The sequence below is a fragment of the Heterocephalus glaber genome, unplaced genomic scaffold (assembly GCF_053883595.1).
Source record: "Heterocephalus glaber isolate CG9 unplaced genomic scaffold, H.glaber_assembly_v1.0 deba00001577, whole genome shotgun sequence".
Taxonomy (NCBI): Eukaryota; Metazoa; Chordata; class Mammalia; order Rodentia; family Bathyergidae; genus Heterocephalus; species Heterocephalus glaber.
In genome coordinates, this window is record NW_028258358.1 from 29,647,115 (window position 1) to 29,659,557 (window position 12,443).

The 12,443-nt window shown below is 38.2% G+C and overlaps 1 protein-coding gene across 11 annotated transcripts in view; it reads right to left on the reverse strand.

Moving 5' to 3' along the window:
- Window positions 1-12,443, reverse strand: part of Abcc4 (ATP binding cassette subfamily C member 4 (PEL blood group)) — a 251,526-nt gene that overhangs the window by 104,498 nt on the left and 134,585 nt on the right. For all 11 annotated transcript variants that reach the window (XM_087193012.1, XM_004870822.4, XM_004870823.3 and 8 more), the window contains one exon: window positions 12,265-12,411. In XM_087193012.1, coding sequence (XP_087049138.1) covers window positions 12,265-12,411 — 147 coding nt within the window. The remainder of the gene's footprint in view (window positions 1-12,264; window positions 12,412-12,443) is intronic.

Here is a 12,443-nt window from a genome sequence, read left to right on the forward strand (position 1 = left end):
GATTTGCAGCAATCTTGTTCTTTAATTTTCAATTACAGCCGTTGTACCTCACACTTCAACTGATGGAGACAATAAAATAGTAAGAGGATGGGGCAAGTGGGCCAAGAAGAGCCTAGAGCCACCGTGGGGCTACTCAAGAGGCACAGAGGCTGCTGCAAATTTTTGCTGCTTTCCTGTTACTGCAAATGAAATGAGACAATAGCAGTGACAAAATCTGGATATGTTTAGATTGTCAAATAAATTACAACGTTGCTATAAAATGAAAAGACACAGGAAAACAGTCCAAATGTATATACTCCTGGATAATCCTCAATTTGACAGGTAACTAGACTATCAATGCCAAGAGACAAAATCCCTGTCATACAATAGATACCTAAGACATTAGAGGGGGAAGGGGAAACTAAAATCCTAAAAATCCCCTGATGTCTTTACAAACAGCCTATTTTTTGTTTTCCTAAGCTCCTATCAAACAGTTTCTTAGGAAATCCCACTGGATGTTCAAATCATTCATGACCAAACTGAATCCTAAGATTTAAGACTAGTTAGGGGCTCTCTAACCTGAAGACACACGACTATCTTGCAGCAGGTGGTGAACTAGCAAGCGCTGTCTCCACTTAGTTTTCTACATCCAGAAGTATACATTTTGATATATCTCAAGGCTATAACCAGTCAGTAATTTACGGCATTTAATTTGTTCATTTATTAATGCTAAAGGAGCAGCACACATAGAAGAGTTTTATTTGTCTTGTTTGATTTATTATTCCTTTAAATGCTTAAAAATATAACTTGTCATTTCTAAGAAGCAACCAGGAATCTCATTTTCTTTGAAGGCTGTTTTAGCCATATTTTGAGCAAGAAGAAGTTCTGAAGTATCAGAATGTCCATCTGATAGAAATGCAGAAGGATTGCTCAGAATTAACTGGAGTGACAAACCACAGAATGTCTCTAAAAACATCCCATGAATAAAATTTGAAGGCTCAACAATCTAAAACTGCCTCAGGTTAACTTTAAATTTCACTTGTGAAATCTGTCATTTTTCACGCTTTCTGAAAAAGGTGAATACATGGAAGTTCTACATTTTGACCCGTTATACCATTTTTTAAAAATAATAAGTTTCTCCTACTCCTAGGAAATATATTAACTTCCCTGGAATAATTCCAACATTCCATTTAAATAGAACATAATTTACAAAATTTCAAACTGTCTTTCCTTAATTACACAATAGACTTCTGTACTGAACTTCAGCCGTATCATTTTCAAACAAAAAGTAAACCAGATGTTTGGTACTTACATGCAAAATTGAGCTCTCATTGTAAAACCAAATTAAATTTAAAATGAACTCTGGAATGAAGCTAAGCCCCATTGAAAATAAAAACAAAAACAAAAACAAAACAAGCAAAGAAACAAAAAACACATACAACACTACTGATTTTATTTTATGGGTTGTTGGTCTTGGCCATTTATCTATTTTTCCTGGCAGCCAGACACACCCTTTCTAAACTCTATTTATCAAAATTAGTATATTCATTTGGAATTTGTAAACTCAAAAAAAATTTCATTGTATCATTTAAATAGTCAAAGTATCAACCAATGTGTGTATATATATATATATATATATAAAAATACAATTATCTTGATTCTTGCGCACAAAAAAGTTGGTACTATTATTACCATCCTCATTGCACAGATAAGTCAAAAACTGGCAAGGCCACAGAGCCTGCCAGGATGAGGCTGGGATTCAGGCAGGCAGGCTGGTTCTAAAGTCATGTTCTTTACCACAGAAGATCATGCATCCCAAACCACATGGTGGTTCAAAACCACAATTAGGAAAGAAAGGAAAAGCATTCCATCTGCCAGTGGGTGAAGTCCAAGGTCACCTTATTTGCTGGTTAATTTTCAAATTTTAAATCCCACACTTCTTTTTTTGTTTGTGTACTGAGACAAGGTCTCAATCCCACACTTCTTCAATTAAAGGCAATAATCTAAAACATATTGTAGTGTGACAATCTAAAAAGAAGCCATACACACACACACACACACACACAAAAACATGCACATATAAAACACATCAATGCTTCACAAGATAACTCCTTTAATCAAGAGATTATCTTTTTCATCTAACATCAAATCAAAACCCAAAATGAGGAGGGGAGAAAAGATTATCTACATTGGAAAAAAAATTCCAATGTTTATTCAAAAATTCTGAGGTACTCATTTTGCACTATAAAATTTCAAAGTCTGATCTCATCTAGAATGTTTAGCTACTTTGATAGAACAGAGCCCAGTGGAAGACATACCTGAAAGCCAAGTCCGTTGATCTTTAAACTCCTACAGCTTGAGGTGTGTGTGAGGGGAGGAGTGGTAAGGGAAAAGGGGAACTAATGTTTCTTCCACTGACTTTCTGTAATGTATGACTTAGATCTACTCACCTGGTCTATGGCTTGACAATTCCTTCATAGCAGCTTATCTGATTGTGGGCTAACTAGGTGATGTCTGGATTAGACAGGTGCTCCCTTTATTATGCTGGCTATTCATGTCAACAACTACTTGTTTAATCTTGAAGTCAAGGAAGAACAATTTTCTAGGAACATAATTTTCATCATTCTGAAATATGTATTAATTTTCTTTTTACTTACAAGACCATTTCAAGGCTAACTCTCAAAAGTTGGCACCAACAAGAAATACTTCTGATTACAATGTAATTCATTAAAACAGATTTGACTTTTTAATTTTAATGCTAACTAATAGGGAAAATATGGAGAAGATTTATATCCGTATCAGATATAATTTTAAGATATCATTTTACTCTCCAAATAGGGACTAAATTTCCCTCAAAGGAAATAAATTTTATGAACCCAGGGCATTCTGACAACAATAGCAGAAAAATTTTTGGAAAAAAAATGTTTTAAACAATGACTACTTATAAGAAAGCAACCATTTCCTTCATACCTTAAGTATTTAAATGTAATAAAAAGAAATACTTCATGACTGCCTTAAAGCACTCTTGCTGATCCAGGTATATGGAATTATACATGTGAGAAAACACATCTAAAAACTAATAAACTTACGCTGTGGTATCTCTACAAATATCTTCGGGTGCACTGTTGTTCTCTTCCCACCCTCAAAAATCTCCACACTGATTATATCCTTTAATCAGACGGAATGTAAAAGGAAACCAGTCGCTGAATCAAAAGAACTCTTCTATAAACTTCCACTTGAAGTTCAGAGAGAAATCATTAATTATTGACTTAAATACCCTGAAATCAGGGACTCAGGCTGCAAATCCACCAGGGCAGACGCTCTGGTTTCTAAGGGTGTTTGCACAACAAGCAGTACCACGGAAAACTTTATCAACAGCAGACCTGCAGGCAGGATTTTCCTATCGTGATGAGTGTGATTGTGTTTAGAATAATGTCTGGCTAAAGATTCCTAAACACCAGAACAAGTCTAAAATAGACTTTCCAGGTGTTCAAGAGGTTGAAACATTTGCCCATGTGATGCAATCTATCAAAATGCAAATGCAAAATGAGAAATGAAAGTATTTCCAGAACTGAAAACTTGATTTGGCGATAGCTCTCCTTAGAATCACAGTATCTTAATAAACTTCTACTCAGAATGTACTTTGAAGCTTGTCAAGTCTTTCTTTAGCTATTAAAGGGCTTCGACTTAAATGAGGAAATTTCTCAAAGATTAATCCTGGTTCCCAAGAAGGAGAACACTCAAATCGATCGTGGTTGATTTCATGGTAAAATTACTTATACACCATTGCTCATGCTCTCTCTCCTGTGGAGACTTCTGAAAAGCCCAAAGTGCATGCAGGTCCTTGTAAAAGGCAACACTAGAATTCGCTACCAGTTTTCCAAGGTGAGCTGTAGGGTTCAGACATTCCTCAAAGGGTAAAGAAATCATCTGAAGGCAGTCAAGAATCTGGTTAGAAACTCTGTTGAGTATGCTGTAAGCTTAGAGATTGTGATCTTAAATAAAGAATCACTTCCTCTGGTTTCCTAAACTCCTCTCATACTCCCACTGGTGTGATTTCATTTTGAAAACAATTCGCCTTAAAGTACCAGGAGAATTGCTTTTGGAAATTTTATAAAACCAACTCCACTCACTTACGTAACTGATTATGAAGAAGGTATACACAATCAGGCTATGTTTCTAAGTGCATGCTCTGTGTGTATGTATGTATCTAGATTACTATTCTGCAGCTGTCTTAAGTTTTTAACCACATCTTTTCTATACGAAATCACAATCATATTTCATATGAAATATAGGTGCAGCATAGTTTTTGGAAATAATCCATTCTTCATGTTTGTGAATACCTTTGAAGACAGGAACTTTGTGCACCAATTCTTGAGATCCAAGGAGGTAACTATGATGACCAATATATGACTGATGAGGGGAAAGGCCACTCTTTCTACCTATTAGGAACCCACGGACAAGACAAGTGGTATGAGGACTGGCTTAGCAATCACAACGCTATTCCTACCAGAACTGAGCACTCAGCATCTCAACATACGTCTCAACTCCATGTCAATTACAGTTTTAAAATGTTTGCTGATGTCTTAATTCCTCCTCTCTACTTTTTAGCGGCCTGTAGTTCATTAGGCAAAACTATTAAGTACCAAACATGTAACTCACAGAAGTGTTGGAAAGTATTCTTCAATGCGTATCGAAACCCCAGGAAATTTACTAGGTATCTGACAGTTTCATTTCCTTGATTGGTAAACAACAGGGGAACTTGGAACCACATATGGTCTAGTTCCATGAATCATGGCTTCCAAAGAACCAACATATATTTTTCTCTCCAAGTCATCACATACCGGAAACAAAGTCTGCCATATATAATCTATTACAAATTATACTTTTGAAAAATAATTATAGGGAAGAACCCAAATTAGTATAAACACCAAGTGTAAGACAAAAAGGCCCTAATTTTATTTTAATACTGCAAAGTTCCATTGTTCCTTTATGGGTGTCACTTGGAGAGATGCAAATATACTCCTGAAACCTTCCCTTGTTCTGAGTGCCCAACAAGTATTTACTCAATGGCTACACTGTGACCATCCCCGGGTTCTTAGATTCAGCAGTAAATCAGTAGACAAGCTCCAAGATACCAGAAGCACAAAGTCAATCAAAGACATGGGCTGCACATATGATTACTTACTTTATAATATAACTATCATTTTGATACATACTATCAAAATTTTGACCTAAAATTTTAACTTTCTATGAAATAAAATGTCATAGACTTAATGTTATAAATATTCAGATTTTGTTCTAGTTACTTCACAGCAAAATAAATAATTTTTGTAATAAAGGGGAGAAAGATGAAGTAACAGAATATGAAAACTCCAGTTATAAATCAAAATCAAAGCTCTCTCCATGGTGAGAGCTTCAAAATCAAATCTTTGACTTGAAGCATTTAACTTTATAGCAAAACAGAATGGAATTCAATCTACCCAGTCTCCACTGACTTGCACTTGGCATCCGAAAACTATGTGTTATTCCTATTAAGTTCTCAGTAATATACTCATCCATATTTACTCATGTTCAAGTTGGCCCAAAATATGATTTCATTTGTTTTTTAAATGGCTGCAAAAAACCAAAGAACTACTCATAAAGATACTTTGATGCATTTCTGACAGACACAAAGAACTACAACGTTGAACTAACTAGTAGGGAGGAAACCTTTTAAAATGACAACACTCAAGTACTATCAATCACATAGCCAGGTAATCCCAAGTACTGAAAGTACTAACACCAGACACTGGGGTACCAAACACTGCTGAGCTCTAAGTTAGCTGATGGCTAAGACAGCACAGACATCAACCACATCAACGAAAGCTTCAAAGCCTGGGGAGTAATGTCCTAGCCACAGACATCAGAAGTGGAGAACTTAATTCTGACAGAATAGGCAGCACAGAAGTAATAGAAGATCTGGGCAGTGAACATGTAATTACTTACATTAGAATGTAACCATAATTTTGTTAAGTATTATAAATATCTTGATTAAAAAAACTAAACTTCATGTGAAATAAAACATCACAGATGCAATGTTGTAAACATTTAGGGTTTTTTCTAGTTTCTTCATGGCAAATAATGTTTACAATAAAGGGGTAGAAATAAGATATAAATGTGTACCTTTTAACATATACACGACTGGAAAATAGTAAAACAATGAAGCAAAACATGATCCTTATAATCTCTTCAAATATTATGTGATTATCACTTTAAACTAGGTACTAACTTCCCAGATACTATCTTTTCAACATTTTATTGGACAACCACGAACGCATGGCTTTCTCTGTTACTAAGTTCCCACTATTTCCATGTATGAATTATTATGGAGAAAAAAAACATGAATACAGAGTAATCAGAACATTCTAATAGATTTAAAGCGTACACTAAAGTGGAGCAATATTTACCAGCTGTAGAAAAGTGGTATAATAATTGCATTTATAGAGATTACTGATAAAATAACAATAACAATCAAATATATGTAACTCTGTAACTATTTAAACTCTTAAAAGCTTTTATCATATTATTAGCAGTAAATGAGCAACTCCCATAAAATATCACTTAATATCACCCCTGATAAGAGTTTAAGTACATATAACCATTGTTGTGTGAAAAAACATTATTTTTAATATGTGACAACTAGACAGGATTTAATTACCACACCTACTTCAAACCATTAGCTGTTTTCATTCAAAGCTGAAAAAACAATATTTATGTGGCTATTGAGAATCATTATGATTGATGCAATCTTTTGTGTTATTTCCTTTAGAGTCACTTGCATTTGTTATTATTAACAAGGAAAAATGAAAGGGGAAATGTGTGTTTTTGTTTTGCAACAAAGCCTTTCGGATGATGACTAACTTCACCCTTTGAATAGAAAAAGCCTCTTTAACTAACGTACATATAAATATGTTCTTTACAACGTGCATGAAGCAAGAAAAGGGGAAGAAAAAGCCTGTAGGACTTATGCCAAAATTAAAAACAACCTAGGCAAGATGAGTACATGAAAGCTGTCAGGACAGTTATTCTTATTCTCAATTTCTTACAGCTCATCTGCTCTCAAGGAAGAAAAATCATAGTTTCTTTTAACCATATCCACAACAGATCTCACTTGAAAGGAAACACAGCGAGTGATTTGGCATGAATGGGCATATTACCAATTTTCCAGCAACACTACTGAATATTTATGTCAGTGACGAATGATGACACTGGTGAGATATTTTAACATGAAGCCTTGCCTTGTAAATCGTCTGGATGACGCTGCGTCAAAACAACACCTACCATAAATCAGAGGTTTTAAGACTAGTATTTCTTGTTCAAACATGCTACCTGCTCAGCACAAGTACTTGTGTGAACAGGCATAGATTAATGTGTGCTAAGCAGAGCCATTTTACCTCCAAACTTATAGAGCTATAATTTAACAGGCCTATTATTGTCAGGGTAATTTTGACAGTGCTGAAATATTACACTTGTTAAAATATGCATTTAGCACTAACTCTAGTGGTCATTTGAACTGAATAAACAGATTGGCATCCCTGCAATTAGATTTCTTCTCTGTTGATGACTTTTCTTTTCTGAGAAGGCAGCCGTATGTTGACAACTGATTTTCTAAGTAGTATGGCAAGAGTGTCTTTCTGATAACACAAAAAGCTCACCATGTTACTTTTCAATTCGCCTTTCCCTTGTTTGCAAGTTATTTAGCAACTTGCAGTGACTTCAGGAGTCCCTTTCCAGGCTACAGAAAGGGAACAATAGTCCATACCACGCCGCCCTCCTCCTCCAGCCCCTCTAAGATGCACAGCCTGATTCGGGATAGTTTACATTCGGGAAGTCATCTACAAAGCCTAATTTCCCACTCAGTTGGGCTGGGAACTGGCACTGGGGCAACTCCAGATTTTTGATTAAGGAGGATATGAGAACGTCTGCTTCAAAAATCTAGGGCTACTGCTCGTGTTCCACGACGACATGCACTTTCCAGGAAAAAAAAAATTAAAATACAACAGAAGTCAGCATGTTTCTTTTCTCTTTTTCTCTGTCTTAGCTCTCATATAAGTCAGGCCATAAAGAAAAAAGGATGATATAAATTTGTACTTTTTGCATAAAAAATGCAAAATGCATAAATGAGCATACACACACATTGCAGAAAAATCGATTGTGTGAATGAACAGACTGGGCATCAACCAAGATTAACTCTGTACTTCCCAAGAGAATAAACAAACATATCCACCGACACCGGTGGCTCAGTTTCTGAAAGCCAAATTTTAAAAAGTTTAATAGCCAAACAAATATTTATCTGGAAATATTTATCTACTAACATCAGTAGAGTTGGCGACGTGCTACGTCGCCATAATTAGGCAAGAGAAGGCAAGACAACCAGCCACTCAGCTTCAGCTCGTCTCCAAATCAAAGCAGGGGAACAGAGAAACTTGATGGAATAGAAGGTTTCTGCTGACTCTCATGGTGTGGACGAAAATCCAAGAAAACATGGTTCTCTTTCTCCCTACACTCACATTTCAAAGGAAACAGAAGCAGATCCTACAAATGGCCAGAATCTATCTTTTAGGAATTAAAAAGCATCCAGCCAAGAAGTCCCGTCTGTCTATTCCAGGCACTACAGGACAAAGTGTTAGTTTGGAATCCAAATACCTTCGTTTGAAATTCAGGGCTTTCCTCGACAACATCTTAATATTTTCTTAATACAGCTTAATGTTTCAAAAAGTAAAGAAAATGCTTTTAAAAGCCTCTATCAATACATAGCAAGGTACAAAGACCCACACGATAAAAATGGGATTTCCAAGAAAGGTTTAAAAGCAAACCTGGGTTTTGCCAGGTGTGGGCTGAGTCTGCCCCTGCATCCTGCAGAGCCTGCTGCCCCCTTGTGCTGAATGCAGAAGTAGCATGGATTTGGCCCACCAAGGCAAACCTGATTTCCATTTAAAAGACAAATCAGCTCTTAACACTCTGAATGACTTACTGTTGACCTGGAATTTGGGCGACCCGTTAATTCTGATCTGATTGAACTGCAGTGGGACTAACAGCAAAGACAAATTTTGACAAAAAAGAGGCAGATGCAGCCAATGGTATCAGATAATGTGTGAAATGTGCTATTCCAGTGAAGTCATGATCAAACTGTGGAGAAAGTGTGGACAGCGCTGAAAATGTGAGTGTCTGTAACAGACACACATAAACCATTACCAAAATTCACTGGGGCTGGGCATGATGGTACACACCTGTAATCTGAGGCTGAGACAGGAGGATCGCAGAGAGTTTTTGAGGCCAGCCTGGGCTACATAGTGAGTTCAAGAAACTACATAGTGAGACCCTGTCTCAAACAAACAAACAAAAACAGGACAGGACAAAACAACAGAGATGGGTAATAAGAAGAAGTAAAAGAAAAGGAGAAAGAAAAGTGTCTCTTGCCAGTTATCTTAATAGGCTGTCACATAATGCTTTGGTTCAATTTTACAATAATACGTTAAGATTTTTCAGGTTAAGAAAGATGAGTAAGGGATCATATCATATAACACAAACTTCATGTGCCCATACCCAAATTCAAACTAGAGAGCCACTTAATGCCTTGGAGATGTGTGACCTCCTTGGACATGGGCTATCTGGAACGATGAAGTTCAGTCAGAGAAACTTCACTCTCCAGAGGAAACATGTACCTTTCGAGTTAGCTTTGCTCAGATCCCTAAATGTAAATAAGCGAATGTGGGACTCTTGTACCACAGCCGGTATTTTAAGCAGCTTCCGTGGAAGGTCTGGGTCTCTAAGGACAAAGATTCTCCCACTGATTAGCAACAGGGATGAAGGTGTAGGAAGGACAGCACAATGGGCTGAAGCACTCATGGATGGTGGAAAAGATGCTCCTACATTCCAGGGTCGCCAAGCCATCCCAACACAAGTGGACTGGAGAAGGGGAGGGACAGGAACTTTGGCTAGGCCTTGGGTCCAAGCACAGGCTCTGCAGGGGGCAAACCAAGTGGGACTCAACCTGGAGCTTTGGTGTCACTCCCCCCACACCTGGCCTACTGAACAATACAGCTGGCATGTGTTCTTTCTGTTCCCTCAGTTTCTAAAATGTGGGAGGATATCAGGATGCTGCTCCTAGGAAACTCTGACCCCGGGGCTCCCTTGAGAGCTTGCTCTGAACTCCATACTAGGAAGAAAGTAACTGTAAGGTGAGTTTTTAAATATATATTCTAGAGCCATTACAGTATATAAATTAATAATGTAAGTTATTAGGTGTAATTTATAGCTTTGGCATGTCCATCATTGACAAAAGTGCAAACATTTTATCTAAGTGAAAACAGAAATCTAAAAAACAATTTTCATTTATCTTAAATCTATCATCAAAAAAGTACCACTAAAAAATTCACCACTTCTAAGCATACTGGGCAAACAACGCACCTAGTTCACTGAAGAGATAAAGCCCTGCTAACAGATATAGCAAGGGGGTGGCAAGATGAATGCCCATGTGCTGCTGTAAGATTAGTGACCTCCCAGACTGAGCTGGCCCTAAATCTCTGCATAATAAACAAATGGACATGAGGAGAAGCCTGGGGTCTTGACCAGGAAGGGCCTGGCTAACAGCATTCTGCCACATTCCGAGGCTCACGATAACAGTCAGGCCCACTTGCGCTGCGCGACACACTTTGTCTGTAACTGGCAAAGTGCAACAGCTTCATACCCCGACGGCACAGACATCCTGCAACCACTCTTTCAGCACAGCTGCAGTCAGATCGTGTTATTTGTGCAGTCTCTGCAGTTCATAATTCCTTAAACTCTGCACAGTGCCCAGGCTGAACACAGGCTGGGTTGGGTAAATCTATTCAAGATGCTTTCCAGAAAAGTCTTATTTAACCCTCACAGCAACCATGTAAAACAGGAAGGGTGGAAGTTACTTCCATCCCACAGGTAAGGACTGTGAAGTTCGGAGACTCTATCACTGCTGCTAACATTAGCTGGGCAAGGATCATAGGTTAGGCAATGCTTCAGGCACTGGGAACACATTAACCTGCTTAATTTTCACAGGATTTCAATAAGGTAGATAAAAATGGTGTCCCCATTTCATAGATAAGAACAAGGTAGAGAGAAATTAAGTAACTACCACATGAGTGTAAAAATAACCACAACCAGCTATTACTACTAGGTACTAGGGCTAAGATTGAATCCAGGCAGCTGGCTCCAGGGTCCATACTTTAACCAGGACATCCTGTTTTGGGATTTGCCACCTGATGGTATCACATGCTTTGGCCTTGGCCACACAGCCAATCAATGGCCAACTGCAGCTAGTGCTGAGCTTGATGCAGGGCCCCACCCTGCCCCTATGGGTTCTTTCAATGACCACCTGCATAAACAAAGCCAGTCTGGGCCTCCCGACTGACCAGGATGGGATATGTAGTGATGATTAACTCTTCTCAGGAACACAGGGTGAAGAGGCCACCTTCAGAAGCCAAGATGGGTCAGAGGGATGCAGGGCAGGGGCTTCTGTCACTAACAGGCTTCTGAAACTAACAGGTGCACAGCTCTGGAGACACAAGCTACCGAGGCTCTCCACACGAGGACCACAAAGCCTCTGGTATGCACCCCAGGTCCACTCTGAGACCACAAAGCCAAGAGACGGCTACGGGTGACAGTAACAACAACTACCAAAGACAAAGAGAACAAAGGAGAAGAGTTTTTAAAAGCACAGAGTTTAAAACTTCACTGAAGGATGTGTTTACATTTTATTAACCTTGGGTTTTATTATCATTTCATTACCATCTCAGGTAAACCCATTCAAAAGCTCGGGAGCTGCTAAAATGGATGGGCTTCCCAAGGAAAGAACACATAGCCTGTCTCACACTCAGAGAGCTCTGCTTCTAAGGAGACCCTTCCAGAATGGGTCTAGGCTAAGTCAGTGTAAGCACATCCCATGTCTTAGCAACTGATCGACTGCAGCTAAACACATTTGCATGGATGCAGGATGCTTCGTACACCATGCAACAAGTGCACTCCTAAATCATTCTGCAAAGTGAACATCCATTTATTGCTCCACACACATACATGCTGAAAGGCAGGCTGTATGTTCCCCAGTATTTAGATTTCCTCTGAAAGGAGAAAAATATCAGTGAAGCTTTTCATAGAAAATGAATCAACACACACAGCAATTTTTTCCTGGCGATACCTCCATTTTCAAAGACCAAAATGTGGCCAGATCTCAATGTGTTAAGACACTGAGAAACGTGGTGTCTGACTTACCTACTGGATTTCTATCGAAGAACAATACTGGAGCTTTCAGGATTGACTCGAACATTTTATTGTGCAAAGTTTGTGAAGAATTAACAAGGACATAGAACATCAACAGAGATCTTGCTATGCCAAAAAGGACGGTAGCTACAGTCAAACCTGAAAAAAAAGGAGCCACCTTCAGAAACAGG